The following is a 26649-nucleotide window of genomic DNA, read 5'->3' as shown; positions in this document are numbered from 1 at the left end:
GAACGCTACGCATTGGTACTGAATGTAAAGTAGCCCTATATGCCGCATTTTTCTCTTCGGTAATACATTTTCGGGAGTTTACCTAAAAGTTTAAATTTTTTGTTTATCGCGTTAAAATAATGGTTTGTCATTTAACAGCGTAACTATTATATATTTTTTAAAAATTTCAAATATTCCTTAATATTACTTCAAATATTATCTATTGGGAAAGTGTAGCAATTTAAAATGTATTTTCTTAATTTTTTAGATGACAGACGATCTATTCGTAAGGATAATCCTTCCATAAGGTAAGAATTCAAACTTGCTGACTTATTTTTTTTTTTTTTTGTAATTATTCCTATATTTATTGCATCGATGGTCACTTTTCAATACCACGATTCAGCGTGTATTAAACAACAATATGCGTTTGCCCACACGAATAGTGTCTTTGCAAAGTTCATTTCATTTATTCATAAAAGATTAAAGAGGATTAACACGGGGGTCATTTGTCAGGAATTATATTTTATTAAAACACAAACATTTATTGATTTAATTCACATTAAAGGAAACACAAAAAAGATACAATAAATATGTGATGTGAAAACATAAAAGAATGTTAAATAGAATGAGCGTGTGCGCTACGACCTTTATGCAATAACTGACTGCGTTTCAGCACATCAATTTCGTCTTCTTCTTCTCTTCGATAAATTAATTCGATATTGCAGGGTTGCAATTTTTTGTACCCTAACAGTCGGCCATCCTGTCAGTCAATCGTCCCCGATTGAAACGTCTTCTTGAAATTAGTCTTCGCTATTTTCATCTTCGTTGGGTGGTAAGATGCACCATCGTTTTAATTTATCGGATGCGTGAATAGATTTATAATGACGTTGTTTTCGGTTAGAGCCGGGTAAATCTTCAATAACATATCGATCATTTTGTAGAACTTGCGTTATAATAAAAGGACCTTTGTATAGAGGTTCTAATTTTCTAGAATGTCCGGTCGCTGCAGGTTCGTTTTCAATTAAAACTAGATCGCCTTCTTTATATCGTGTTGGCTTCGCATGTCGTTGATCATATCGTTGTTTTTCAATGTGTCGTTGCCGGTTAATTCGAATAGCTGCGTCGTCTCGGATTTGCTGTATTCGTTCATCAAATATTTCGCTGTTGTACAACGCTAATTTTGTTTTGAAGTATATCTCTCGGTTGATAAGCCAATAATAATTCTTGTGGTGTACCATTGAATTCGTCCTATTTGCTCGTCCCATCGTTTGCCTTCTTTCGTTGCTGACTGCGTTTCAGCACATCAATTTCGTCTTCTTCTTCTCTTCGATAAATTAATTCGATATTGCAGGGTTGCAATTTTTTGTACCCTAACAGTCGGCCATCCTGTCAGTCAATCGTCCCCGATTGAAACGTCTTCTTGAAATTAGTCTTCGCTATTTTCATCTTCGTTGGGTGGTAAGATGCACCATCGTTTTAATTTATCGGATGCGTGAATAGATTTATAATGACGTTGTTTTCGGTTAGAGCCGGGTAAATCTTCAATAACATATCGATCATTTTGTAGAACTTGCGTTATAATAAAAGGACCTTTGTATAGAGGTTCTAATTTTCTAGAATGTCCGGTCGCTGCAGGTTCGTTTTCAATTAAAACTAGATCGCCTTCTTTATATCGTGTTGGCTTCGCATGTCGTTGATCATATCGTTGTTTTTCAATGTGTCGTTGCCGGTTAATTCGAATAGCTGCGTCGTCTCGGATTTGCTGTATTCGTTCATCAAATATTTCGCTGTTGTACAACGCTAATTTTGTTTTGAAGTATATCTCTCGGTTGATAAGCCAATAATAATTCTTGTGGTGTACGACCAGTAGTTTTATTTTTCATCGTATTTATTGACCATTGAATTCGTCCTACTTGCTTGTCCCATCGTTTGCCTTCTTTCGTTGCTGGTAGAAGCATTCCGAGTATTGTACGATTCGTTCTTTCGGCGTGACCATTCGCTCTGGGTGTTCTTACTGTATTGAGAATATGTTTAATATCGTTGTCGTGACAAAACCGTTTGAAATCATTGGACGTAAATGACGTTCCTCGGTCCGCTATAATTCGTGTTGGTACTCCAAAATATTCGCTGACTTCTTTTAATACGTTGATGACGTACTTCGTTGCTGTGCTCCTTGTCGCTCTGACTATTGTGAATTTTGCGAAAGCGTCCAAAATGACTAAAATATGTTCGTTTTGTTTAGAGCTTTTAGGAAACGGTCCTAAGTGGTCCATATGCACAGTATGAAATGCAATTGGCGCTATGTCGTTGAAGTGGTACTCTCCTTCGCGTTTTCCACCAACGTGTTTGTTGTATGCGCAATCGGTACATGACTTAATATACGACTTTACAAAGTTTCGCATTCGAGGAAACCAGAAGTGTTGACTTAGTCCTTTTCGAGTCCTACATGACCAGCCTCGGTGAGCCTTAACTAATTTTAAATGGAAGGTGCTTACACCTGGGAAGTTTTTGCAGATTATGAAACTACAATGCTCATAGATGAGAAATATCAAGAACCAAAAAAATCTCCGGAGGGATTTTCAAATAAATCGCGATTTAAGTTCACATTTTTAGGGGTTCTTTAGGTTTTCACGATTTTGCTTAGAAACTGCGAGCCCTATGTAAATGGGCCTAAAGAAAATGTTGTAGCTGTGAAAATTCTCCACAAGATTGACCTTTATGATATTTTCGTAGGTTTTGCCGTTTTTGAGATGTAGAAATTCAAATTAAGATAATGCACTGACACTATCGCCTACTTATAAAACAATATCAGGCTCAGTGTGCCTTAAATAACTTTTGATGTTCATAGATAAGAAAAAAAAAAAAACAACAGAAAAAGATCGCCGGACGGATTTTTAAAAAAATCGCGATAAAAATTCACAATTATAGGTTTTTTTAGGTTTTAACGATTTTGCTTGGAAACCGCAAGTCGTAATGAGTCGAAATGAGTCTAAAGAAAATGTGGTAGCTGTGAAAACTCTCTACAAGACTGACCTTTAGGTTTTTTCGTAGGTCCATTTTTGAGATATAGAGGTTCAGTTAAAATTTTTAGGTTTTTATCTTAAGTCTTCAAGATTTTGCTTGGAAACCGCAAGTCATATCAAAATGGGACTAAGGAAAATGTTGAAGCTGTGAAAATTCTCTACAATGATTTATTTTTTTCCTAGGTTGTACCATTTTCAAGATATATAAGTTTAATTTGAGAAATTGCAGTAATTACATTGTTTTATAAGGAGGTGATACAGTCAGTCCATTGTCTCAATTTGAACTTCTATATCTCAAAAACGGCAAAACCTACGAAAATATCATAAAGGTCAATCTTGTGGAAAATTTAGCTACAACATTTTCTTTAGGACCATTTACATAGGGCTCGCGGTTTCTAATCAAAATCGTGAAAACCTAAAGAACCCCTAAGAATGTGAACTTAAATCGCGATTTATTTGCAAATCCCTCCGGTGATTTTTTTTGTTTCTTGATATTTCTCATCTATGAGCATTGCAGTTTCAGAATCTGCAAAAACTTCCCAGGTGTAAGCACCTTCCATTTAAATTTGGTTAAGGCACACCGTGGAGCATTATCGTGTTGTTCTTGGACTACTTTCCAGCGTATTGCATTTGGGACTACCCACAAAAGTTTATCTTTTAATCTCCAAAACAGTCTGCCATTTTTGATTTCGTATTCGCTGCATAAAGTTTTGTCTTTTGCGTTGACTCCGTCGACCAACTTTCTTATTTTCTCGTTTTGAAATACGGTTTCATTTGGCTTCTCATATGGTGCTCGGCTCAGAGCGTCAACATGTTCCATTCTTGAAGATGCTCGGTGTTCTATTTGAACGTCAATGTCCTGTATACGTAGCCACCATCTAGCAATTCGGGGTACTAATTCCTTTTTCTGCATGGTCGTTTTTAATGCACTGCAATCCGTGATTACCATTATTTCTTTGCCGTAGATGTAATATTTAAACCGTTCCAAAGTCTCGACAACAGCAAGTGTTTCGAGTTCGTAGCTATGATAGTTTTTCTCCTCGTTGGTCGTTGAGCGGCTGTAAAAAGCTACAGGTTTCCACACATCGGCTTCCTTCTGCATCAATATTCCTGCAATTCCTATGGAGCTTGCGTCTGTATGGATTTGGTGTTCGCTATCCATTTTGTACGCTACCAAAATCGGGTTGGACGTTAAATACCTTTTTAATTCGTTGAACGCTCTTTCCTGCTTCTCATCCCAATAAAACTGACAATCTTTTCTCAATAATAAACGTAGGGGTTCGGATATGATTGCGTACGCGGGTACAAACTTTCGAAAATAACTCGTTAATCCAATGAATCGTCGTATTCGTGGGAGTTGGGAATTCCAAAATCGCTGCCGTTTTAGCCTCGCCTGGGCTTAGACCATCGGGGTGTAGTTTATGACCAAGAAATTCTATGGTTTCGTTAAGAAATATGAATGTTCTTAGTTTTTTGTTCGACCTTTTTGAATGTTAATAAAACCAATGTGTTCGAGCTTGAGGTCAAAGTTTTTTCATTTATTTCATAATGATTCCAATATTTCGAAATTCATTGAATTTCATCTTCAGGGAATAGATCTACAACATAAAATAATACAACATAATTTATTAAGAAATATATCACAGTTTTTTTCTAACTACTAGGAGGACATAAAATACGTGAAAATGATCGCTTACTTGTAAATAATTATAATAATAAACTTAAAATCTAGCGTAGTGTGACTACCTCCGTCAAGTGTTATTATTGCACTGGTAATTATTTACTTATTGCACGATCTTCGTATTAGATGCCTGTAGCAGTAGGCTGTGTTGTCCGTGTCAGTTTTGCTGTTTATTCGTTTTGTTGTTGGCAGGTTATTAATGTGGAGCATCTCTATTGTCAATCTCTTGTTGTAGTTATGCTCCGTTTGTAACACTCTCACCTCGTCGATATTGGGTGTATGACTGTGTTGTTTACAGTGTTCGGCTAAAGCAGTTTTTTGTATTATGTGTTTATTTCTTAATTTGATGTCTGATCTGTGTGCTGACATCCGTGTTTTTAATTTGTTTTTTGTTGTGCCAACGTATAATTTTCCGCAACTTTCTTCCTCGTTTCCACCACATTCAATCTCGTAAATTACATTATGCTGGTCCATTTTTGGAATTTTGCATTTTACTTGGCTATATATAGATTTTGTTGTATTGTAAGAGCTATGTGCAATTGTGTATTTTGTTCTGTCGTATACATCAGATTTTTCTAATCGTTCTGACAAAATCAAAGACATTCTAACAAAAAACAATTTCCCATTACACCTAACAAACTCACTAATAAAGGAATATAAACCTACAAATACAGAATCGACAAAAACTGAAATAAAAAAGATATATAAATCGCTGATATATCTACCAGATATATCAGAACGATTAGAAAAATCTGATATATACGACAGAACAAAATACACAATTGCACATAGCTCTTACAATACAACAAAATCTATATATAGCCAAGTAAAATGCAAAATTCCAAAAAAGGAAACACAAAAAAGATACAATAAATATGTGATGTGAAAACATAAAATAATGTTAAATAGAATGAGCGTGTGCGCTACGACCTTTATGCAACAACTGACTGCGTTTCAGCACATCAATTTCGTCTTCTTCTTCTCTTCGATAAATTAATTCGATATTGCAGGGTTGCAATTTTTTGTACCCTAACAGTCGGCCATCCTGTCAGTCAATCGTCCCCGATTGAAACGTCTTCTTGAAATTAGTCTTCGCTATTTTCATCTTCGTTGGGTGGTAAGATGCACCATCGTTTTAATTTATCGGATGCGTGAATAGATTTATAATGACGTTGTTTTCGGTTAGAGCCGGGTAAATCTTCAATAACATATCGATCATTTTGTAGAACTTGCGTTATAATAAAAGGACCTTTGTATAGAGGTTCTAATTTTCTAGAATGTCCGGTCGCTGCAGGTTCGTTTTCAATTAAAACTAGATCGCCTTCTTTATATCGTGTTGGCTTCGCATGTCGTTGATCATATCGTTGTTTTTCAATGTGTCGTTGCCGGTTAATTCGAATAGCTGCGTCGTCTCGGATTTGCTGTATTCGTTCATCAAATATTTCGCTGTTGTACAACGCTAATTTTGTTTTGAAGTATATCTCTCGGTTGATAAGCCAATAATAATTCTTGTGGTGTACGACCAGTAGTTTTATTTTTCATCGTATTTATTGACCATTGAATTCGTCCTATTTGCTCGTCCCATCGTTTGCCTTCTTTCGTTGCTGACTGCGTTTCAGCACATCAATTTCGTCTTCTTCTTCTCTTCGATAAATTAATTCGATATTGCAGGGTTGCAATTTTTTGTACCCTAACAGTCGGCCATCCTGTCAGTCAATCGTCCCCGATTGAAACGTCTTCTTGAAATTAGTCTTCGCTATTTTCATCTTCGTTGGGTGGTAAGATGCACCATCGTTTTAATTTATCGGATGCGTGAATAGATTTATAATGACGTTGTTTTCGGTTAGAGCCGGGTAAATCTTCAATAACATATCGATCATTTTGTAGAACTTGCGTTATAATAAAAGGACCTTTGTATAGAGGTTCTAATTTTCTAGAATGTCCGGTCGCTGCAGGTTCGTTTTCAATTAAAACTAGATCGCCTTCTTTATATCGTGTTGGCTTCGCATGTCGTTGATCATATCGTTGTTTTTCAATGTGTCGTTGCCGGTTAATTCGAATAGCTGCGTCGTCTCGGATTTGCTGTATTCGTTCATCAAATATTTCGCTGTTGTACAACGCTAATTTTGTTTTGAAGTATATCTCTCGGTTGATAAGCCAATAATAATTCTTGTGGTGTACGACCAGTAGTTTTATTTTTCATCGTATTTATTGACCATTGAATTCGTCCTACTTGCTTGTCCCATCGTTTGCCTTCTTTCGTTGCTGGTAGAAGCATTCCGAGTATTGTACGATTCGTTCTTTCGGCGTGACCATTCGCTCTGGGTGTTCTTACTGTATTGAGAATATGTTTAATATCGTTGTCGTGACAAAACCGTTTGAAATCATTGGACGTAAATGACGTTCCTCGGTCCGCTATAATTCGTGTTGGTACTCCAAAATATTCGCTGACTTCTTTTAATACGTTGATGACGTACTTCGTTGCTGTGCTCCTTGTCGCTCTGACTATTGTGAATTTTGCGAAAGCGTCCAAAATGACTAAAATATGTTCGTTTTGTTTAGAGCTTTTAGGAAACGGTCCTAAGTGGTCCATATGCACAGTATGAAATGCAATTGGCGCTATGTCGTTGAAGTGGTACTCTCCTTCGCGTTTTCCACCAACGTGTTTGTTGTATGCGCAATCGGTACATGACTTAATATACGACTTTACAAAGTTTCGCATTCGAGGAAACCAGAAGTGTTGACTTAGTCCTTTTCGAGTCCTACATGACCAGCCTCGGTGAGCCTTAACTAATTTTAAATGGAAGGTGCTTACACCTGGGAAGTTTTTGCAGATTATGAAACTACAATGCTCATAGATGAGAAATATCAAGAACCAAAAAAATCTCCGGAGGGATTTTCAAATAAATCGCGATTTAAGTTCACATTTTTAGGGGTTCTTTAGGTTTTCACGATTTTGCTTAGAAACTGCGAGCCCTATGTAAATGGGCCTAAAGAAAATGTTGTAGCTGTGAAAATTCTCCACAAGATTGACCTTTATGATATTTTCGTAGGTTTTGCCGTTTTTGAGATGTAGAAATTCAAATTAAGATAATGCACTGACACTATCGCCTACTTATAAAACAATATCAGGCTCAGTGTGCCTTAAATAACTTTTGATGTTCATAGATAAGAAAAAAAAAAACAACAGAAAAAGATCGCCGGACGGATTTTTAAAAAAATCGCGATAAAAATTCACAATTATAGGTTTTTTTAGGTTTTAACGATTTTGCTTGGAAACCGCAAGTCGTAATGAGTCGAAATGAGTCTAAAGAAAATGTGGTAGCTGTGAAAACTCTCTACAAGACTGACCTTTAGGTTTTTTCGTAGGTCCATTTTTGAGATATAGAGGTTCAGTTAAAATTTTTAGGTTTTTATCTTAAGTCTTCAAGATTTTGCTTGGAAACCGCAAGTCATATCAAAATGAGACTAAGGAAAATGTTGAAGCTGTGAAAATTCTCTACAATGATTTATTTTTTTCCTAGGTTGTACCATTTTCAAGATATATAAGTTTAATTTGAGAAATTGCAGTAATTACATTGTTTTATAAGGAGGTGATACAGTCAGTCCATTGTCTCAATTTGAACTTCTATATCTCAAAAACGGCAAAACCTACGAAAATATCATAAAGGTCAATCTTGTGGAAAATTTAGCTACAACATTTTCTTTAGGACCATTTACATAGGGCTCGCGGTTTCTAATCAAAATCGTGAAAACCTAAAGAACCCCTAAGAATGTGAACTTAAATCGCGATTTATTTGCAAATCCCTCCGGTGATTTTTTTTGTTTCTTGATATTTCTCATCTATGAGCATTGCAGTTTCAGAATCTGCAAAAACTTCCCAGGTGTAAGCACCTTCCATTTAAATTTGGTTAAGGCACACCGTGGAGCATTATCGTGTTGTTCTTGGACTACTTTCCAGCGTATTGCATTTGGGACTACCCACAAAAGTTTATCTTTTAATCTCCAAAACAGTCTGCCATTTTTGATTTCGTATTCGCTGCATAAAGTTTTGTCTTTTGCGTTGACTCCGTCGACCAACTTTCTTATTTTCTCGTTTTGAAATACGGTTTCATTTGGCTTCTCATATGGTGCTCGGCTCAGAGCGTCAACATGTTCCATTCTTGAAGATGCTCGGTGTTCTATTTGAACGTCAATGTCCTGTATACGTAGCCACCATCTAGCAATTCGGGGTACTAATTCCTTTTTCTGCATGGTCGTTTTTAATGCACTGCAATCCGTGATTACCATTATTTCTTTGCCGTAGATGTAATATTTAAACCGTTCCAAAGTCTCGACAACAGCAAGTGTTTCGAGTTCGTAGCTATGATAGTTTTTCTCCTCGTTGGTCGTTGAGCGGCTGTAAAAAGCTACAGGTTTCCACACATCGGCTTCCTTCTGCATCAATATTCCTGCAATTCCTATGGAGCTTGCGTCTGTATGGATTTGGTGTTCGCTATCCATTTTGTACGCTACCAAAATCGGGTTGGACGTTAAATACCTTTTTAATTCGTTGAACGCTCTTTCCTGCTTCTCATCCCAATAAAACTGACAATCTTTTCTCAATAATAAACGTAGGGGTTCGGATATGATTGCGTACGCGGGTACAAACTTTCGAAAATAACTCGTTAATCCAATGAATCGTCGTATTCGTGGGAGTTGGGAATTCCAAAATCGCTGCCGTTTTAGCCTCGCCTGGGCTTAGACCATCGGGGTGTAGTTTATGACCAAGAAATTCTATGGTTTCGTTAAGAAATATGAATGTTCTTAGTTTTTTGTTCGACCTTTTTGAATGTTAATAAAACCAATGTGTTCGAGCTTGAGGTCAAAGTTTTTTCATTTATTTCATAATGATTCCAATATTTCGAAATTCATTGAATTTCATCTTCAGGGAATAGATCTACAACATAAAATAATACAACATAATTTATTAAGAAATATATCACAGTTTTTTTCTAACTACTAGGAGGACATAAAATACGTGAAAATGATCGCTTACTTGTAAATAATTATAATAATAAACTTAAAATCTAGCGTAGTGTGACTACCTCCGTCAAGTGTTATTATTGCACTGGTAATTATTTACTTATTGCACGATCTTCGTATTAGATGCCTGTAGCAGTAGGCTGTGTTGTCCGTGTCAGTTTTGCTGTTTATTCGTTTTGTTGTTGGCAGGTTATTAATGTGGAGCATCTCTATTGTCAATCTCTTGTTGTAGTTATGCTCCGTTTGTAACACTCTCACCTCGTCGATATTGGGTGTATGACTGTGTTGTTTACAGTGTTCGGCTAAAGCAGTTTTTTGTATTATGTGTTTATTTCTTAATTTGATGTCTGATCTGTGTGCTGACATCCGTGTTTTTAATTTGTTTTTTGTTGTGCCAACGTATAATTTTCCGCAACTTTCTTCCTCGTTTCCACCACATTCAATCTCGTAAATTACATTATGCTGGTCCATTTTTGGAATTTTGCATTTTACTTGGCTATATATAGATTTTGTTGTATTGTAAGAGCTATGTGCAATTGTGTATTTTGTTCTGTCGTATACATCAGATTTTTCTAATCGTTCTGACAAAATCAAAGACATTCTAACAAAAAACAATTTCCCATTACACCTAACAAACTCACTAATAAAGGAATATAAACCTACAAATACAGAATCGACAAAAACTGAAATAAAAAAGATATATAAATCGCTGATATATCTACCAGATATATCAGAACGATTAGAAAAATCTGATATATACGACAGAACAAAATACACAATTGCACATAGCTCTTACAATACAACAAAATCTATATATAGCCAAGTAAAATGCAAAATTCCAAAAAAGGAAACACAAAAAAGATACAATAAATATGTGATGTGAAAACATAAAAGAATGTTAAATAGAATGAGCGTGTGCGCTACGACCTTTATGCAACAACTGACTGCGTTTCAGCACATCAATTTCGTCTTCTTCTTCTCTTCGATAAATTAATTCCATATTGCAGGGTTGCAATTTTTTGTACCCTAACAGTCGGCCATCCTGTCAGTCAATCTTCCCCGATTGAAACGTCTTCTTGAAATTAGTCTTCGCTATTTTCATCTTCGTTGGGTGGTAAGATGCACCATCGTTTTAATTTATCGGATGCGTGAATAGATTTATAATGACGTTGTTTTCGGTTAGAGCCGGGTAAATCTTCAATAACATATCGATCATTTTGTAGAACTTGCGTTATAATAAAAGGACCTTTGTATAGAGGTTCTAATTTTCTAGAATGTCCGGTCGCTGCAGGTTCGTTTTCAATTAAAACTAGATCGCCTTCTTTATATCGTGTTGGCTTCGCATGTCGTTGATCATATCGTTGTTTTTCAATGTGTCGTTGCCGGTTAATTCGAATAGCTGCGTCGTTTCGGATTTGCTGTATTCGTTCATCAAATATTTCGCTGTTGTACAACGCTAATTTTGTTTTGAAGTATATCTCTCGGTTGATAAGCCAATAATAATTCTTGTGGTGTACGACCAGTAGTTTTATTTTTAATCGTATTTATTGACCATTGAATTCGTCCTATTTGCTCGTCCCATCGTTTGCCTTCTTTCGTTGCTGACTGCGTTTCAGCACATCAATTTCGTCTTCTTCTTCTCTTCGATAAATTAATTCGATATTGCAGGGTTGCAATTTTTTGTACCCTAACAGTCGGCCATCCTGTCAGTCAATCGTCCCCGATTGAAACGTCTTCTTGAAATTAGTCTTCGCTATTTTCATCTTCGTTGGGTGGTAAGATGCACCATCGTTTTAATTTATCGGATGCGTGAATAGATTTATAATGACGTTGTTTTCGGTTAGAGCCGGGTAAATCTTCAATAACATATCGATCATTTTGTAGAACTTGCGTTATAATAAAATGACCTTTGTATAGAGGTTCTAATTTTCTAGAATGTCCGGTCGCTGCAGGTTCGTTTTCAATTAAAACTAGATCGCCTTCTTTATATCGTGTTGGCTTCGCATGTCGTTGATCATATCGTTGTTTTTCAATGTGTCGTTGCCGGTTAATTCGAATAGCTGCGTCGTTTCGGATTTGCTGTATTCGTTCATCAAATATTTCGCTATTGTACAACGCTAATTTTGTTTTGAAGTATATCTCTCGCTTGATAAGCCAATAATAATTCTTGTGGTGTACGACCAGTAGTTTTATTTTTCATCGTATTTATTGACCATTGAATTCGTCCTATTTGCTCGTCCCATCGTTTGCCTTCTTTCGTTGCTGACTGCGTTTCAGCACATCAATTTCGTCTTCTTCTTCTCTTCGATAAATTAATTCGATATTGCAGGGTTGCAATTTTTTGTACCCTAACAGTCGGCCATCCTGTCAGTCAATCGTCCCCGATTGAAACGTCTTCTTGAAATTAGTCTTCGCTATTTTCATCTTCGTTGGGTGGTAAGATGCACCATCGTTTTAATTTATCGGATGCGTGAATAGATTTATAATGACGTTGTTTTCGGTTAGAGCCGGGTAAATCTTCAATAACATATCGATCATTTTGTAGAACTTGCGTTATAATAAAAGGACCTTTGTATAGAGGTTCTAATTTTCTAGAATGTCCGGTCGCTGCAGGTTCGTTTTCAATTAAAACTAGATCGCCTTCTTTATATCGTGTTGGCTTCGCATGTCGTTGATCATATCGTTGTTTTTCAATGTGTCGTTGCCGGTTAATTCGAATAGCTGCGTCGTCTCGGATTTGCTGTATTCGTTCATCAAATATTTCGCTGTTGTACAACGCTAATTTTGTTTTGAAGTATATCTCTCGGTTGATAAGCCAATAATAATTCTTGTGGTGTACGACCAGTAGTTTTATTTTTCATCGTATTTATTGACCATTGAATTCGTCCTATTTGCTCGTCCCATCGTTTGCCTTCTTTCGTTGCTGGTAGAAGCATTCCGAGTATTGTACGATTCGTTCTTTCGGCGTGACCATTCGCTCTGTGTGTTCCTACTGTATTGAGAATATGTTTAATATCGTTGTCGTGACAAAACCGTTTGAAATCATTGGACGTAAATGACGTTCCTCGGTCCGCTATAATTCGTGTTGGTACTCCAAAATATTCGCTGACTTCTTTTAATACGTTGATGACGTACTTCGTTGCTGTGCTCCTTGTCGCTCTGACTATTGTGAATTTTGCGAAAGCGTCCAAAATGACTAAAATATGTTCGTTTTGTTTAGAGCTTTTAGGAAACGGTCCTAAGTGGTCCATATGCACAGTATGAAATGCAATTGGCGCTATGTCGTTGAAGTGGTACTCTCCTTCGCGTTTTCCACCAACGTGTTTGTTGTATGCGCAATCGGTACATGACTTAATATACGACTTTACAAAGTTTCGCATTCGAGGAAACCAGAAGTGTTGACTTAGTCCTTTTCGAGTCCTACATGACCAGCCTCGGTGAGCCTTAACTAATTTTAAATGGAAGGTGCTTACACCTGGGAAGTTTTTGCAGATTATGAAACTACAATGCTCATAGATGAGAAATATCAAGAACCAAAAAAATCTCCGGAGGGATTTTCAAATAAATCGCGATTTAAGTTCACATTTTTAGGGGTTCTTTAGGTTTTCACGATTTTGCTTAGAAACTGCGAGCCCTATGTAAATGGGCCTAAAGAAAATGTTGTAGCTGTGAAAATTCTCCACAAGATTGACCTTTATGATATTTTCGTAGGTTTTGCCGTTTTTGAGATGTAGAAATTCAAATTAAGATAATGCACTGACACTATCGCCTACTTATAAAACAATATCATGCTCAGTGTGCCTTAAATAACTTTTGATGTTCATAGATAAGAAAAATAAAAACAACAGAAAAAGATCGCCGGACGGATTTTTAAATAAATCGCGATCAAAATTCACAATTATAGGTTTTTTTAGGTTTTAACGATTTTGCTTGGAAACCGCAAGTCGTATCGAAATGAGTCTAAAGAAAATGTGGTAGCTGTGAAAACTCTCTACTAGACTGACCTTTAGGTTTTTTCGTAGGTCCATTTTTGAGATATAGAGGTTCAGTTAAAATTTTTAGGTTTTTATCTTAAGTCTTCAAGATTTTGCTTGGAAACCGCAAGTCATATCAAAATGGGACTAAGGAAAATGTTGAAGCTTTGAAAATTCTCTACAATGATTTATTTTTTTCCTAGGTTGTACCATTTTCAAGATATATAAGTTTAATTTGAGAAATTGCAGTAATTACATTGTTTTATAAGGAGGTGATACAGTCAGTCCATTGTCTCAATTTGAACTTCTATATCTCAAAAACGGCAAAACCTACGAAAATATCATAAAGGTCAATCTTGTGGAAAATTTAGCTACAACATTTTCTTTAGGACCATTTACATAGGGCTCGCGGTTTCTAATCAAAATCGTGAAAACCTAAAGAACCCCTAAGAATGTGAACTTAAATCGCGATTTATTTGCAAATCCCTCCGGTGATTTTTTTTGTTTCTTGATATTTCTCATCTATGAGCATTGCAGTTTCAGAATCTGCAAAAACTTCCCAGGTGTAAGCACCTTCCATTTAAATTTGGTTAAGGCACACCGTGGAGCATTATCGTGTTGTTCTTGGACTACTTTCCAACGTATTGCATTTGGGACTACCCACAAAAGTTTATCTTTTAATCTCCAAAACAGTCTGCCATTTTTGATTTCGTATTCGCTGCATAAAGTTTTGTCTTTTGCGTTGACTCCGTCGACCAACTTTCTTATTTTCTCGTTTTGAAATACGGTTTCATTTGGCTTCTCATATGGTGCTCGGCTCAGAGCGTCAACATGTTCCATTCTTGAAGATGCTCGGTGTTCTATTTGAACGTCAATGTCCTGTATACGTAGCCACCATCTAGCAATTCGGGGTACTAATTCCTTTTTCTGCATGGTCGTTTTTAATGCACTGCAATCCGTGATTACCATTATTTCTTTGCCGTAGATGTAATCTTTAAACCGTTCCAAAGTCTCGACAACAGCAAGTGTTTCGAGTTCGTAGCTATGATAGTTTTTGTCCTCGTTGGTCGTTGAGCGGCTGTAAAAAGCTACAGGTTTCCACACATCGGCTTCCTTCTGCATCAATATTCCTGCAATTCCTATGGAGCTTGCGTCTGTATGGATTTGGTGTTCGCTATCCATTTTGTACGCTACCAAAATCGGGTTGGATGTTAAATACCTTTTTAATTCGTTGAACGCTCTTTCCTGCTTCTCATCCCAATAAAACTGACAATCTTTTCTCAATAATAAACGTAGGGGTTCGGATATGATTGCGTACGCGGGTACAAACTTTCGAAAATAACTCGTTAATCCAATGAATCGTCGTACTTCTGTCGTATTCGTGGGAGTTGGGAATTCCAAAATCGCTGCCGTTTTAGCCTCGCCTGGGCTTAGACCATCGGGGTGTAGTTTATGACCAAGAAATTCTATGGTTTCGTTAAGAAATATGAATGTTCTTAGTTTTTTGTTCGACCTTTTTGAATGTTAATAAAACCAATGTGTTCGAGCTTGAGGTCAAAGTTTTTTCATTTATTTCATAATGATTCCAATATTTCGAAATTCATTGAATTTCATCTTCAGGGAATAGATCTACAACATAAAATAATACAACATAATTTATTAAGAAATATATCACAGTTTTTTTCTAACTACTAGGAGGACATAAAATACGTGAAAATGATCGCTTACTTGTAAATAATTATAATAATAAACTTAAAATCTAGCGTAGTGTGACTACCTCCGTCAAGTGTTATTATTGCACTGGTAATAATTTACTTATTGCACGATCTTCGTATTAGATGCCTGTAGCAGTAGGCTGTGTTGTCCGTGTCAGTTTTGCTGTTTATTCGTTTTGTTGTTGGCAGGTTATTAATGTGGAGCATCTCTATTGTCAATCTCTTGTTGTAGTTATGCTCCGTTTGTATCACTCTCACCTCGTCGATATTGGGTGTATGACTGTGTTGTTTACAGTGTTCGGCTAAAGCAGTTTTTTGTATTATGTGTTTATTTCTTAATTTGATGTCTGATCTGTGTGCTGACATCCGTGTTTTTAATTTGTTTTTTGTTGTGCCAACGTATAATTTTCCGCAACTTTCTTCCTCGTTTCCACCACATTCAATCTCGTAAATTACATTATGCTGGTCCATTTTTGGAATTTTGCATTTTACTTGGCTATATATAGATTTTGTTGTATTGTAAGAGCTATGTGCAATTGTGTATTTTGTTCTGTCGTATACATCAGATTTTTCTAATCGTTCTGACAAAATCAAAGACATTCTAACAAAAAACAATTTCCCATTACACCTAACAAACTCACTAATAAAGGAATATAAACCTACAAATACAGAATCGACAAAAACTGAAATAAAAAAGATATATAAATCGCTGATATATCTACCAGATATATCAGAACGATTAGAAAAATCTGATATATACGACAGAACAAAATACACAATTGCACATAGCTCTTACAATACAACAAAATCTATATATAGCCAAGTAAAATGCAAAATTCCAAAAAAGGAAACACAAAAAAGATACAATAAATATGTGATGTGAAAACATAAAAGAATGTTAAATAGAATGAGCGTGTGCGCTACGACCTTTATGCAACAACTGACTGCGTTTCAGCACATCAATTTCGTCTTCTTCTTCTCTTCGATAAATTAATTCGATATTGCAGGGTTGCAATTTTTTGTACCCTAACAGTCGGCCATCCTGTCAGTCAATCGTCCCCGATTGAAACGTCTTCTTGAAATTAGTCTTCGCTATTTTCATCTTCGTTGGGTGGTAAGATGCACCATCGTTTTAATTTATCGGATGCGTGAATAGATTTATAATGACGTTGTTTTCGGTTAGAGCCGGGTAAATCTTCAATAACATATCGATCATTTTGTAGAACTTGCGTTATAATAAAAGGACCTTTGTATAGAGGTTCTAATTTTCTAGAATGTCCGGTCGCTGCAGGTTCGTTTTCAATTAAAACTAGATCGCCTTCTTTATATCGTGTTGGCTTCGCATGTCGTTGATCATATCGTTGTTTTTCAATGTGTCGTTGCCGGTTAATTCGAATAGCTGCGTCGTTTCGGATTTGCTGTATTCGTTCATCAAATATTTCGCTGTTGTACAACGCTAATTTTGTTTTGAAGTATATCTCTCGGTTGATAAGCCAATAATAATTCTTGTGGTGTACGACCAGTAGTTTTATTTTTAATCGTATTTATTGACCATTGAATTCGTCCTATTTGCTCGTCCCATCGTTTGCCTTCTTTCGTTGCTGACTGCGTTTCAGCACATCAATTTCGTCTTCTTCTTCTCTTCGATAAATTAATTCGATATTGCAGGGTTGCAATTTTTTGTACCCTAACAGTCGGCCATCCTGTCAGTCAATCGTCCCCGATTGAAACGTCTTCTTGAAATTAGTCTTCGCTATTTTCATCTTCGTTGGGTGGTAAGATGCACCATCGTTTTAATTTATCGGATGCGTGAATAGATTTATAATGACGTTGTTTTCGGTTAGAGCCGGGTAAATCTTCAATAACATATCGATCATTTTGTAGAACTTGCGTTATAATAAAAGGACCTTTGTATAGAGGTTCTAATTTTCTAGAATGTCCGGTCGCTGCAGGTTCGTTTTCAATTAAAACTAGATCGCCTTCTTTATATCGTGTTGGCTTCGCATGTCGTTGATCATATCGTTGTTTTTCAATGTGTCGTTGCCGGTTAATTCGAATAGCTGCGTCGTCTCGGATTTGCTGTATTCGTTCATCAAATATTTCGCTGTTGTACAACGCTAATTTTGTTTTGAAGTATATCTCTCGGTTGATAAGCCAATAATAATTCTTGTGGTGTACGACCAGTAGTTTTATTTTTCATCGTATTTATTGACCATTGAATTCGTCCTATTTGCTCGTCCCATCGTTTGCCTTCTTTCGTTGCTGACTGCGTTTCAGCACATCAATTTCGTCTTCTTCTTCTCTTCGATAAATTAATTCGATATTGCAGGGTTGCAATTTTTTGTACCCTAACAGTCGGCCATCCTGTCAGTCAATCGTCCCCGATTGAAACGTCTTCTTGAAATTAGTCTTCGCTATTTTCATCTTCGTTGGGTGGTAAGATGCACCATCGTTTTAATTTATCGGATGCGTGAATAGATTTATAATGACGTTGTTTTCGGTTAGAGCCGGGTAAATCTTCAATAACATATCGATCATTTTGTAGAACTTGCGTTATAATAAAAGGATCTTTGTATAGAGGTTCTAATTTTCTAGAATGTCCGGTCGCTGCAGGTTCGTTTTCAATTAAAACTAGATCGCCTTCTTTATATCGTGTTGGCTTCGCATGTCGTTGATCATATCGTTGTTTTTCAATGTGTCGTTGCCGGTTAATTCGAATAGCTGCGTCGTCTCGGATTTGCTGTATTCGTTCATCAAATATTTCGCTGTTGTACAACGCTAATTTTGTTTTGAAGTATATCTCTCGGTTGATAAGCCAATAATAATTCTTGTGGTGTACGACCAGTAGTTTTATTTTTCATCGTATTTATTGACCATTGAATTCGTCCTACTTGCTTGTCCCATCGTTTGCCTTCTTTCGTTGCTGGTAGAAGCATTCCGAGTATTGTACGATTCGTTCTTTCGGCGTGACCATTCGCTCTGGGTGTTCTTACTGTATTGAGAATATGTTTAATATCGTTGTCGTGACAAAACCGTTTGAAATCATTGGACGTAAATGACGTTCCTCGGTCCGCTATAATTCGTGTTGGTACTCCAAAATATTCGCTGACTTCTTTTAATACGTTGATGACGTACTTCGTTGCTGTGCTCCTTGTCGCTCTGACTATTGTGAATTTTGCGAAAGCGTCCAAAATGGCTAAAATATGTTCGTTTTGTTTAGAGCTTTTAGGAAACGGTCCTAAGTGGTCCATATGCACAGTATGAAATGCAATTGGCGCTATGTCGTTGAAGTGGTACTCTCCTTCGCGTTTTCCACCAACGTGTTTGTTGTATGCGCAATCGGTACATGACTTAATATACGACTTTACAAAGTTTCGCATTCGAGGAAACCAGAAGTGTTGACTTAGTCCTTTTCGAGTCCTACATGACCAGCCTCGGTGAGCCTTAACTAATTTTAAATGGAAGGTGCTTACACCTGGGAAGTTTTTGCAGATTATGAAACTACAATGCTCATAGATGAGAAATATCAAGAACCAAAAAAATCTCCGGAGGGATTTTCAAATAAATCGCGATTTAAGTTCACATTTTTAGGGGTTCTTTAGGTTTTCACGATTTTGCTTAGAAACTGCGAGCCCTATGTAAATGGGCCTAAAGAAAATGTTGTAGCTGTGAAAATTCTCCACAAGATTGACCTTTATGATATTTTCGTAGGTTTTGCCGTTTTTGAGATGTAGAAATTCAAATTAAGATAATGCACTGACACTATCGCCTACTTATAAAACAATATCATGCTCAGTGTGCCTTAAATAACTTTTGATGTTCATAGATAAGAAAAATAAAAACAACAGAAAAAGATCGCCGGACGGATTTTTAAATAAATCGCGATCAAAATTCACAATTATAGGTTTTTTTAGGTTTTAACGATTTTGCTTGGAAACCGCAAGTCGTATCGAAATGAGTCTAAAGAAAATGTGGTAGCTGTGAAAACTCTCTACAAGACTGACCTTTAGGTTTTTTCGTAGGTCCATTTTTGAGATATAGAGGTTCAGTTAAAATTTTTAGGTTTTTATCTTAAGTCTTCAAGATTTTGCTTGGAAACCGCAAGTCATATCAAAATGGGACTAAGGAAAATGTTGAAGCTGTGAAAATTCTCTACAATGATTTATTTTTTTCCTAGGTTGTACCATTTTCAAGATATATAAGTTTAATTTGAGAAATTGCAGTAATTACATTGTTTTATAAGGAGGTGATACAGTCAGTCCATTGTCTCAATTTGAACTTCTATATCTCAAAAACGGCAAAACCTACGAAAATATCATAAAGGTCAATCTTGTGGAAAATTTAGCTACAACATTTTCTTTAGGACCATTTACATAGGGCTCGCGGTTTCTAATCAAAATCGTGAAAACCTAAAGAACCCCTAAGAATGTGAACTTAAATCGCGATTTATTTGCAAATCCCTCCGGTGATTTTTTTGTTTCTTGATATTTCTCATCTATGAGCATTGCAGTTTCAGAATCTGCAAAAACTTCCCAGGTGTAAGCACCTTCCATTTAAATTTGGTTAAGGCACACCGTGGAGCATTATCGTGTTGTTCTTGGACTACTTTCCAGCGTATTGCATTTGGGACTACCCACAAAAGTTTATCTTTTAATCTCCAAAACAGTCTGCCATTTTTGATTTCGTATTCGCTGCATAAAGTTTTGTCTTTTGCGTTGACTCCGTCGACCAACTTTCTTATTTTCTCGTTTTGAAATACGGTTTCATTTGGCTTCTCATATGGTGCTCGGCTCAGAGCGTCAACATGTTCCATTCTTGAAGATGCTCGGTGTTCTATTTGAACGTCAATGTCCTGTATACGTAGCCACCATCTAGCAATTCGGGGTACTAATTCCTTTTTCTGCATGGTCGTTTTTAATGCACTGCAATCCGTGATTACCATTATTTCTTTGCCGTAGATGTAATATTTAAACCGTTCCAAAGTCTCGACAACAGCAAGTGTTTCGAGTTCGTAGCTATGATAGTTTTTCTCCTCGTTGGTCGTTGACCGGCTGTAAAAAGCTACAGGTTTCCACGCATCGGCTTCCTTCTGCATCAATATTCCTGCAATTCCTATGGAGCTTGCGTCTGTATGGATTTGGTGTTCGCTATCCATTTTGTACGCCACCAAAATCGGGTTGGACGTTAAATACCTTTTTAATTCGTTGAACGCTCTTTCCTGCTTCTCATCCCAATAAAACTGACAATCTTTTCTCAATAATAAACGTAGGGGTTCGGATATGATTGCGTACGCGGGTACAAACTTTCGAAAATAACTCGTTAATCCAATGAATCGTCGTACTTCTGTCGTATTCGTGGGAGTTGGGAATTCCAAAATCGCTGCCGTTTTAGCCTCGCCTGGGCTTAGACCATCGGGGTGTAGTTTATGACCAAGAAATTCTATGGTTTCGTTAAGAAATATGAATGTTCTTAGTTTTTTGTTCGACCTTTTTGAATGTTAATAAAACCAATGTGTTCGAGCTTGAGGTCAAAGTTTTTTCATTTATTTCATAATGATTCCAATATTTCGAAATTCATTGAATTTCATCTTCAGGGAATAGATCTACAACATAAAATAATACAACATAATTTATTAAGAAATATATCACAGTTTTTTTCTAACTACTAGGAGGACATAAAATACGTGAAAATGATCGCTTACTTGTAAATAATTATAATAATAAACTTAAAATCTAGCGTAGTGTGACTACCTCCGTCAAGTGTTATTATTGCACTGGTAATTATTTACTTATTGCACGATCTTCGTATTAGATGCCTGTAGCAGTAGGCTGTGTTGTCCGTGTCAGTTTTGCTGTTTATTCGTTTTGTTGTTGGCAGGTTATTAATGTGGAGCATCTCTATTGTCAATCTCTTGTTGTAGTTATGCTCCGTTTGTAACACTCTCACCTCGTCGATATTGGGTGTATGACTGTGTTGTTTACAGTGTTCGGCTAAAGCAGTTTTTTGTATTATGTGTTTATTTCTTAATTTGATGTCTGATCTGTGTGCTGACATCCGTGTTTTTAATTTGTTTTTTGTTGTGCCAACGTATAATTTTCCGCAACTTTCTTCCTCGTTTCCACCACATTCAATCTCGTAAATTACATTATGCTGGTCCATTTTTGGAATTTTGCATTTTACTTGGCTATATATAGATTTTGTTGTATTGTAAGAGCTATGTGCAATTGTGTATTTTGTTCTGTCGTATATATCAGATTTTTCTAATCGTTCTGACAAAATCAAAGACATTCTAACAAAAAACAATTTCCCATTACACCTAACAAACTCACTAATAAAGGAATATAAACCTACAAATACAGAATCGACAAAAACTGAAATAAAAAAGATATATAAATCGCTGACATATCTACCAGATATATCAGAACGATTAGAAAAATCTGATATATACGACAGAACAAAATACACAATTGCACATAGCTCTTACAATACAACAAAATCTATATATAGCCAAGTAAAATGCAAAATTCCAAAAATGGACCAGCATAATGTAATTTACGAGATTGAATGTGGTGGAAACGTTGGCACAACAAAAAACAAATTAAAAACACGGATGTCAGCACACAGATCGGACATCAAATTAAGAAATAATAACATAATACAAAAAACTGCTTTAGCCGAACACTGTAAACAACACAGTCATAGAGTGTTACAAACGGAGCATAACTACAACAAGAGATTGACAATAGAGATGCTCCACATTAATAACCTGCCAACAACAAAACGAATAAACAGCAAAACTGACACGGACAACACAGCCTACTGCTACAGGCATCTAATACGAAGATCGTGCAATAAGTAAATAATTACCAGTGCAATAATAACACTTGACGGAGGTAGTCACACTACGCTAGATTTTAAGTTTATTATTATAATTATTTACAAGTAAGCGATCATTTTCACGTATTTTATGTCCTCCTAGTAGTTAGATAAAAACTGTGATATATTTCTTAATAAATTATGTTGTATTATTTTATGTTGTAGATCTATTCCCTGAAGATGAAATTCAATGAATTTCGAAATATTGGAATCATTATGAAATAAATGAAAAAACTTTGACCTCAAGCTCGAACACATTGGTTTTGTTAAGAAATATGCATTTTTGGAAATTCAACGTTAGGTTTAGTTCACGTAAAACTGTAAATACTCTCCGAAGTTTATCAAACATTTCGTCAATACTATTACTTCCTACAACGATATCGTCCATATAGTGGAATACATCACCGTCTCGAGCCCTCTTCTCTCGGATTAGTGCCATTAAACGCTGAAACACTGCCGGCGCGTTCTTAAGTCTAAAGGGCATACGTTTGAACTCGTACAAACCATCAGGGTGACAAGTGCCGTGTATTTTCGACTGTTATCGCCTATCGGAACCTGGTAATATCCGCTATTCAAATCTAGGACCGTAAAGTATTTAAATTGTTTTATGTCTTGAAGTCGTTCTTCGATATTTGGTGTTGGAAATATTTCCTTTACGACGTGCTGGTTCAATTTTCGATAATCGACGCATAATCTGTCTTGACCGTTTTTCTTCTTTACCAGTACAATTGGGCTAGCATACGTGGATGTAGATTTTGTTATAATATCGTTGGCTAAAAGTTCTTTTATCATTATCATTATTTCCTTTTTCGGTTCGGGAATTCGGTATGGTCTGGATACAATAGGTTCTTTGGTCGTCAGCTCAATGTTCATTTTTATTTCGTTCGTTAATCCGATTTCGCCGACGTCTCTTCCAATGACGTCTCTATATTCGTTTATCAATTTATGTAGCATAATCCGGATTTCTTCATCGTTTATTCCGCAACTAATTTCCGATAAGGTAATTGGTTTTCGTTCCGTTTCCCGTGTCGTTAATACGTTAGCATATTCCAATCGTTGATCTTTATCGTTTACTATAAGTCTTATCTTGTTGTTCGTAAAAATTTCTTTTCCAAGAATTAAGTCCGGGGTAAAAATATGATCGTCCGCAACGTAAAGTTCTGCCGTAATTTCAATATCGTCAATAGATAGTTTTGTTCTCATGACTTCTTCGATGACACACGTTCCTCCACAGACTCCGCTAATACGTAGATTACATTTTCTTTCGTTTCCTATCTTATTCGCGACTGACTTATGGATCATGCTGCATTCACTGCCTGCATCAATTAAAGCATAATAAGTTAAACCATTTATCGTAACAGGTTTATCGCTAAATTCTTTTCGCACGCTGTTCGATTTTGTTTCTTTTTTTTTTTTTTTGGGTAGGCTTGCGTGGCTTTATCTACCTTATCGATGAATTGTTCTACGCTGAATGTTGAATCTTTTGTTGGATCGTACTCTGGTAAGATTTCCGCAATTTCTTTTACGCTGTACGTTCTTCGGATGGAGTCGTTATTGGGTTTCTGTGTAGTGGTTGATTCACTTGCCTTGGCCTCGTTGTTTTCGTTTTCTGGTAGACTTACGGCGGGCAGTGTTACTTGATGTTGCTGCTGTACGATTGATATCTCATTTTCCATCATTTCTTTTAAAGAATTGATTTGAGATTGAATTGACGATTCTTCATCTACACAATCAGTATCTTCACACTCGACCTCATCACTACCAAGGGCTTCAGATAAACGTTCGAACAGTTCACTTTTCTTACCCGTCACGTTTAAATTTTTTCGCGGAGTAAACGTTTTATAGCGTCAACTTTTAATGATGTTAATTTAGGCATTTTGATACGTTGTTTTTCCGTTTATTATATAAATGTTTACGTTCGTTTTGTTTTGAACACTTTCTATTGTCACTCCGTTTTTTTAATCGTTTATCCGTTCGTAGTCTTTAATCGTTTTTATAATTATTCTTATTATTCAATAATTATCGTTTTGTTTTCGTTGCGTTCACTTTTTATAATCCGTTTGGTTTTTTTCAGTTATCGTTTCGTTCCATTAAGTTTGAGTTTTTTTCACGTTTAACCTCGTTTTAAATTTTCCGTTTCAGTTGTTTCGTTTTACGTTAGGTTTGAGTTGTTGCACTTCACATCACATTTCGTTCTCTCCGTTTGTTTTTAATTTTCGTTAAATTTTGCAAATAACGGTGATGTCTCGCGTACTTACAAACTATTTAATGATATTTGGAAAGTCCTGTATTAGCCAGGCTTGCCCTATATTATACTAGTCTTTAACGGCGCTGTCCTGATAGAGGTAAAAATCGGGGCATAGAACAAAATTTTTTGCACTTTTCTTTGAAAATAGTTTGTAGAAACATTGTTAACAATGTCGAGATCATGTTTGCTTTTATAAAAACAAAAATTTAAACACCCATTGTTGCCATTCAAGCCATACCTCTGGACACAACCCTTAATGATTTTCCATAGTCATTTTTTTGAAAATAACTTCAAAAACTAAAAATTTCTAGCCAAATTGCCTACAAAGGGACATTAATTACAATCATGCCAAGCTTACGTCAGGAACATAATTTTTTCTATCGGAATCAATGACAAAACTACTGATAACTATAGGGAAACAATTATTTTACCATTCTGTTTACCAAAATGGCATAAAAAGCGAAAATTTTGAAAATTATTAATACATTACAGTGGTACATCATTTTCAATGCTCATTTTAAAAAATGCACATTTTTAGTTTTCCGGTTAAATTTTAGTATAACGCTACTGTAAACGGAATAAGAATTTGTCGTAGACTTACGTTTGAGTAAAAGATTTAGTTGTGCTTTTATGTTATAAATGAAAGACTTATTGATAAATTAACAAACTTAAGCAAGATTTATTCTGTTTATTTCTGGAAACTGAAATACGTTACAATAGTTGATGTGCGTGTTACTACTTCTGGTGTAATACAATGACTGTGTTGTCTGAATGACTGAAAGAGACTGAGTGAGTGAGAAAGAGTATAGCATGAGGGTTGTAAGTGTGTGTATGTATGTGTGCATGCATAATAACAATGATGCCTAGTTTCTGATTGTTTACAGTGGAACCCTAACAGAACTTTTCAGCCAACAAAATTGTTTTTTGAATTGTTAAAAAATCTCAACTCGTAACCAAGTGATCAACGTTTACACTTGTTATTCCAGGTTGCATCATTTTCAGTGATAGTCACTGTAGATGTATCGAAAAATACACCAAAATAAAAAAAAAAACAATAAATATATTTTTCTCCAAGTGTATGGAAAAGTCACGAAATTTTCTTCAGTGTATCAAATGTATCGAAAAATATAATAATAATTGTTCTACAAACATCCTTGAAGGGACAAGGGAGACTTCTCTCATATCAATGAGTGCACCCCGATTCATATTAGCTCCGTGATATGGGACCTACTGTTTATCGCCGAGTCCGAACGGCGTGTCTTACGATACCACTTTGTAGAGAAGTTTTACATTGCTGATATACTCAGGAAATGTCGCCAACATTACAGAGGGGTATTTTGCCACCGCTGAAAAATGTTTGATGTTGCCTGGCCGGGGAATCGAACCCACGACTTTCAGTGTGCAAGGCGGGCGTGCATACCATTGCACCACGGTGGTATCGAAAAATACACTATTTTTTTATTGCACCGAAAAATACAATAAAAGTAACGAAATTGACAAGAAACTGCCTTCAAAATTACTCTCAGTGCACTAAATTTCGGTTTTGTGTATCGAATAATACACAAACAAATTATTTCTGAAGAGAACAGCAAATAAAACCCAAAAATTAAAAAAAATGGACGAAAATCCTAAAATTTGGAATAATTTTGACCGAATGTAGGGTGCACGGACTGTAATATGCACTCTAATTGTCAACAAAAAACAAGAAAAAATAGTTATTTAGCAAAAAATAACTGAAAAGAATTCTCATTAAAATATTCAGAATGAATAATAAATCTTTTCACGCACCCCTCGTATATTTGACTTTTGGCGCGGCCCTCGTATATTTATTAGTCGGCTTTCACACAGTGTCGTTTTGACGACACCATTTCACTGTTTCCGTTTTGATGTTCATTCGTACCTGTTGTCAGGGTGGGAAAATGTAGTGGCAGAGATGGGAAGAAAACGTACGAAAAAGTTTATTGATGTGAATTTATACACAAAATAATTTTTTTTGTTGCATTCATTTATTGTCTTTCTTACCTGCAATAATGTTTTTCATCAGAAGCAATTTCTACACATATGTTGTAATCTCTATTTCAACATATTTCATTAAAACATTTTTGTACATTCGGTACTTGAATAGTAC

General features: G+C 36.0%; 1 protein-coding gene across 2 annotated transcripts in view; it reads left to right on the top strand.

Moving 5' to 3' along the window:
* The window catches only part of eIF4B (eukaryotic translation initiation factor 4B), a 211767-nt gene that overhangs the window by 116902 nt on the left and 68216 nt on the right, over positions 1 to 26649 (top strand). Inside the window, exon 3 of one of the 2 annotated variants that reach the window (XM_073955071.1) lies at positions 248 to 287. In XM_073955071.1, the coding sequence (XP_073811172.1) occupies positions 248 to 287 (40 nt within the window). Of the gene's footprint in view, positions 1 to 245; positions 288 to 26649 lie in introns of both variants that reach the window. The other variant, XM_073955077.1, reaches the window with a different exon arrangement.

The sequence above is a fragment of the Musca autumnalis genome, unplaced genomic scaffold, assembly GCF_047663935.1.
Source record: "Musca autumnalis isolate F117 unplaced genomic scaffold, ASM4766393v1 scaffold_1, whole genome shotgun sequence".
NCBI classification, from domain to species: Eukaryota; Metazoa; Arthropoda; class Insecta; order Diptera; family Muscidae; genus Musca; species Musca autumnalis.
This window is presented reverse-complemented; position numbering and strand designations above follow the sequence as displayed.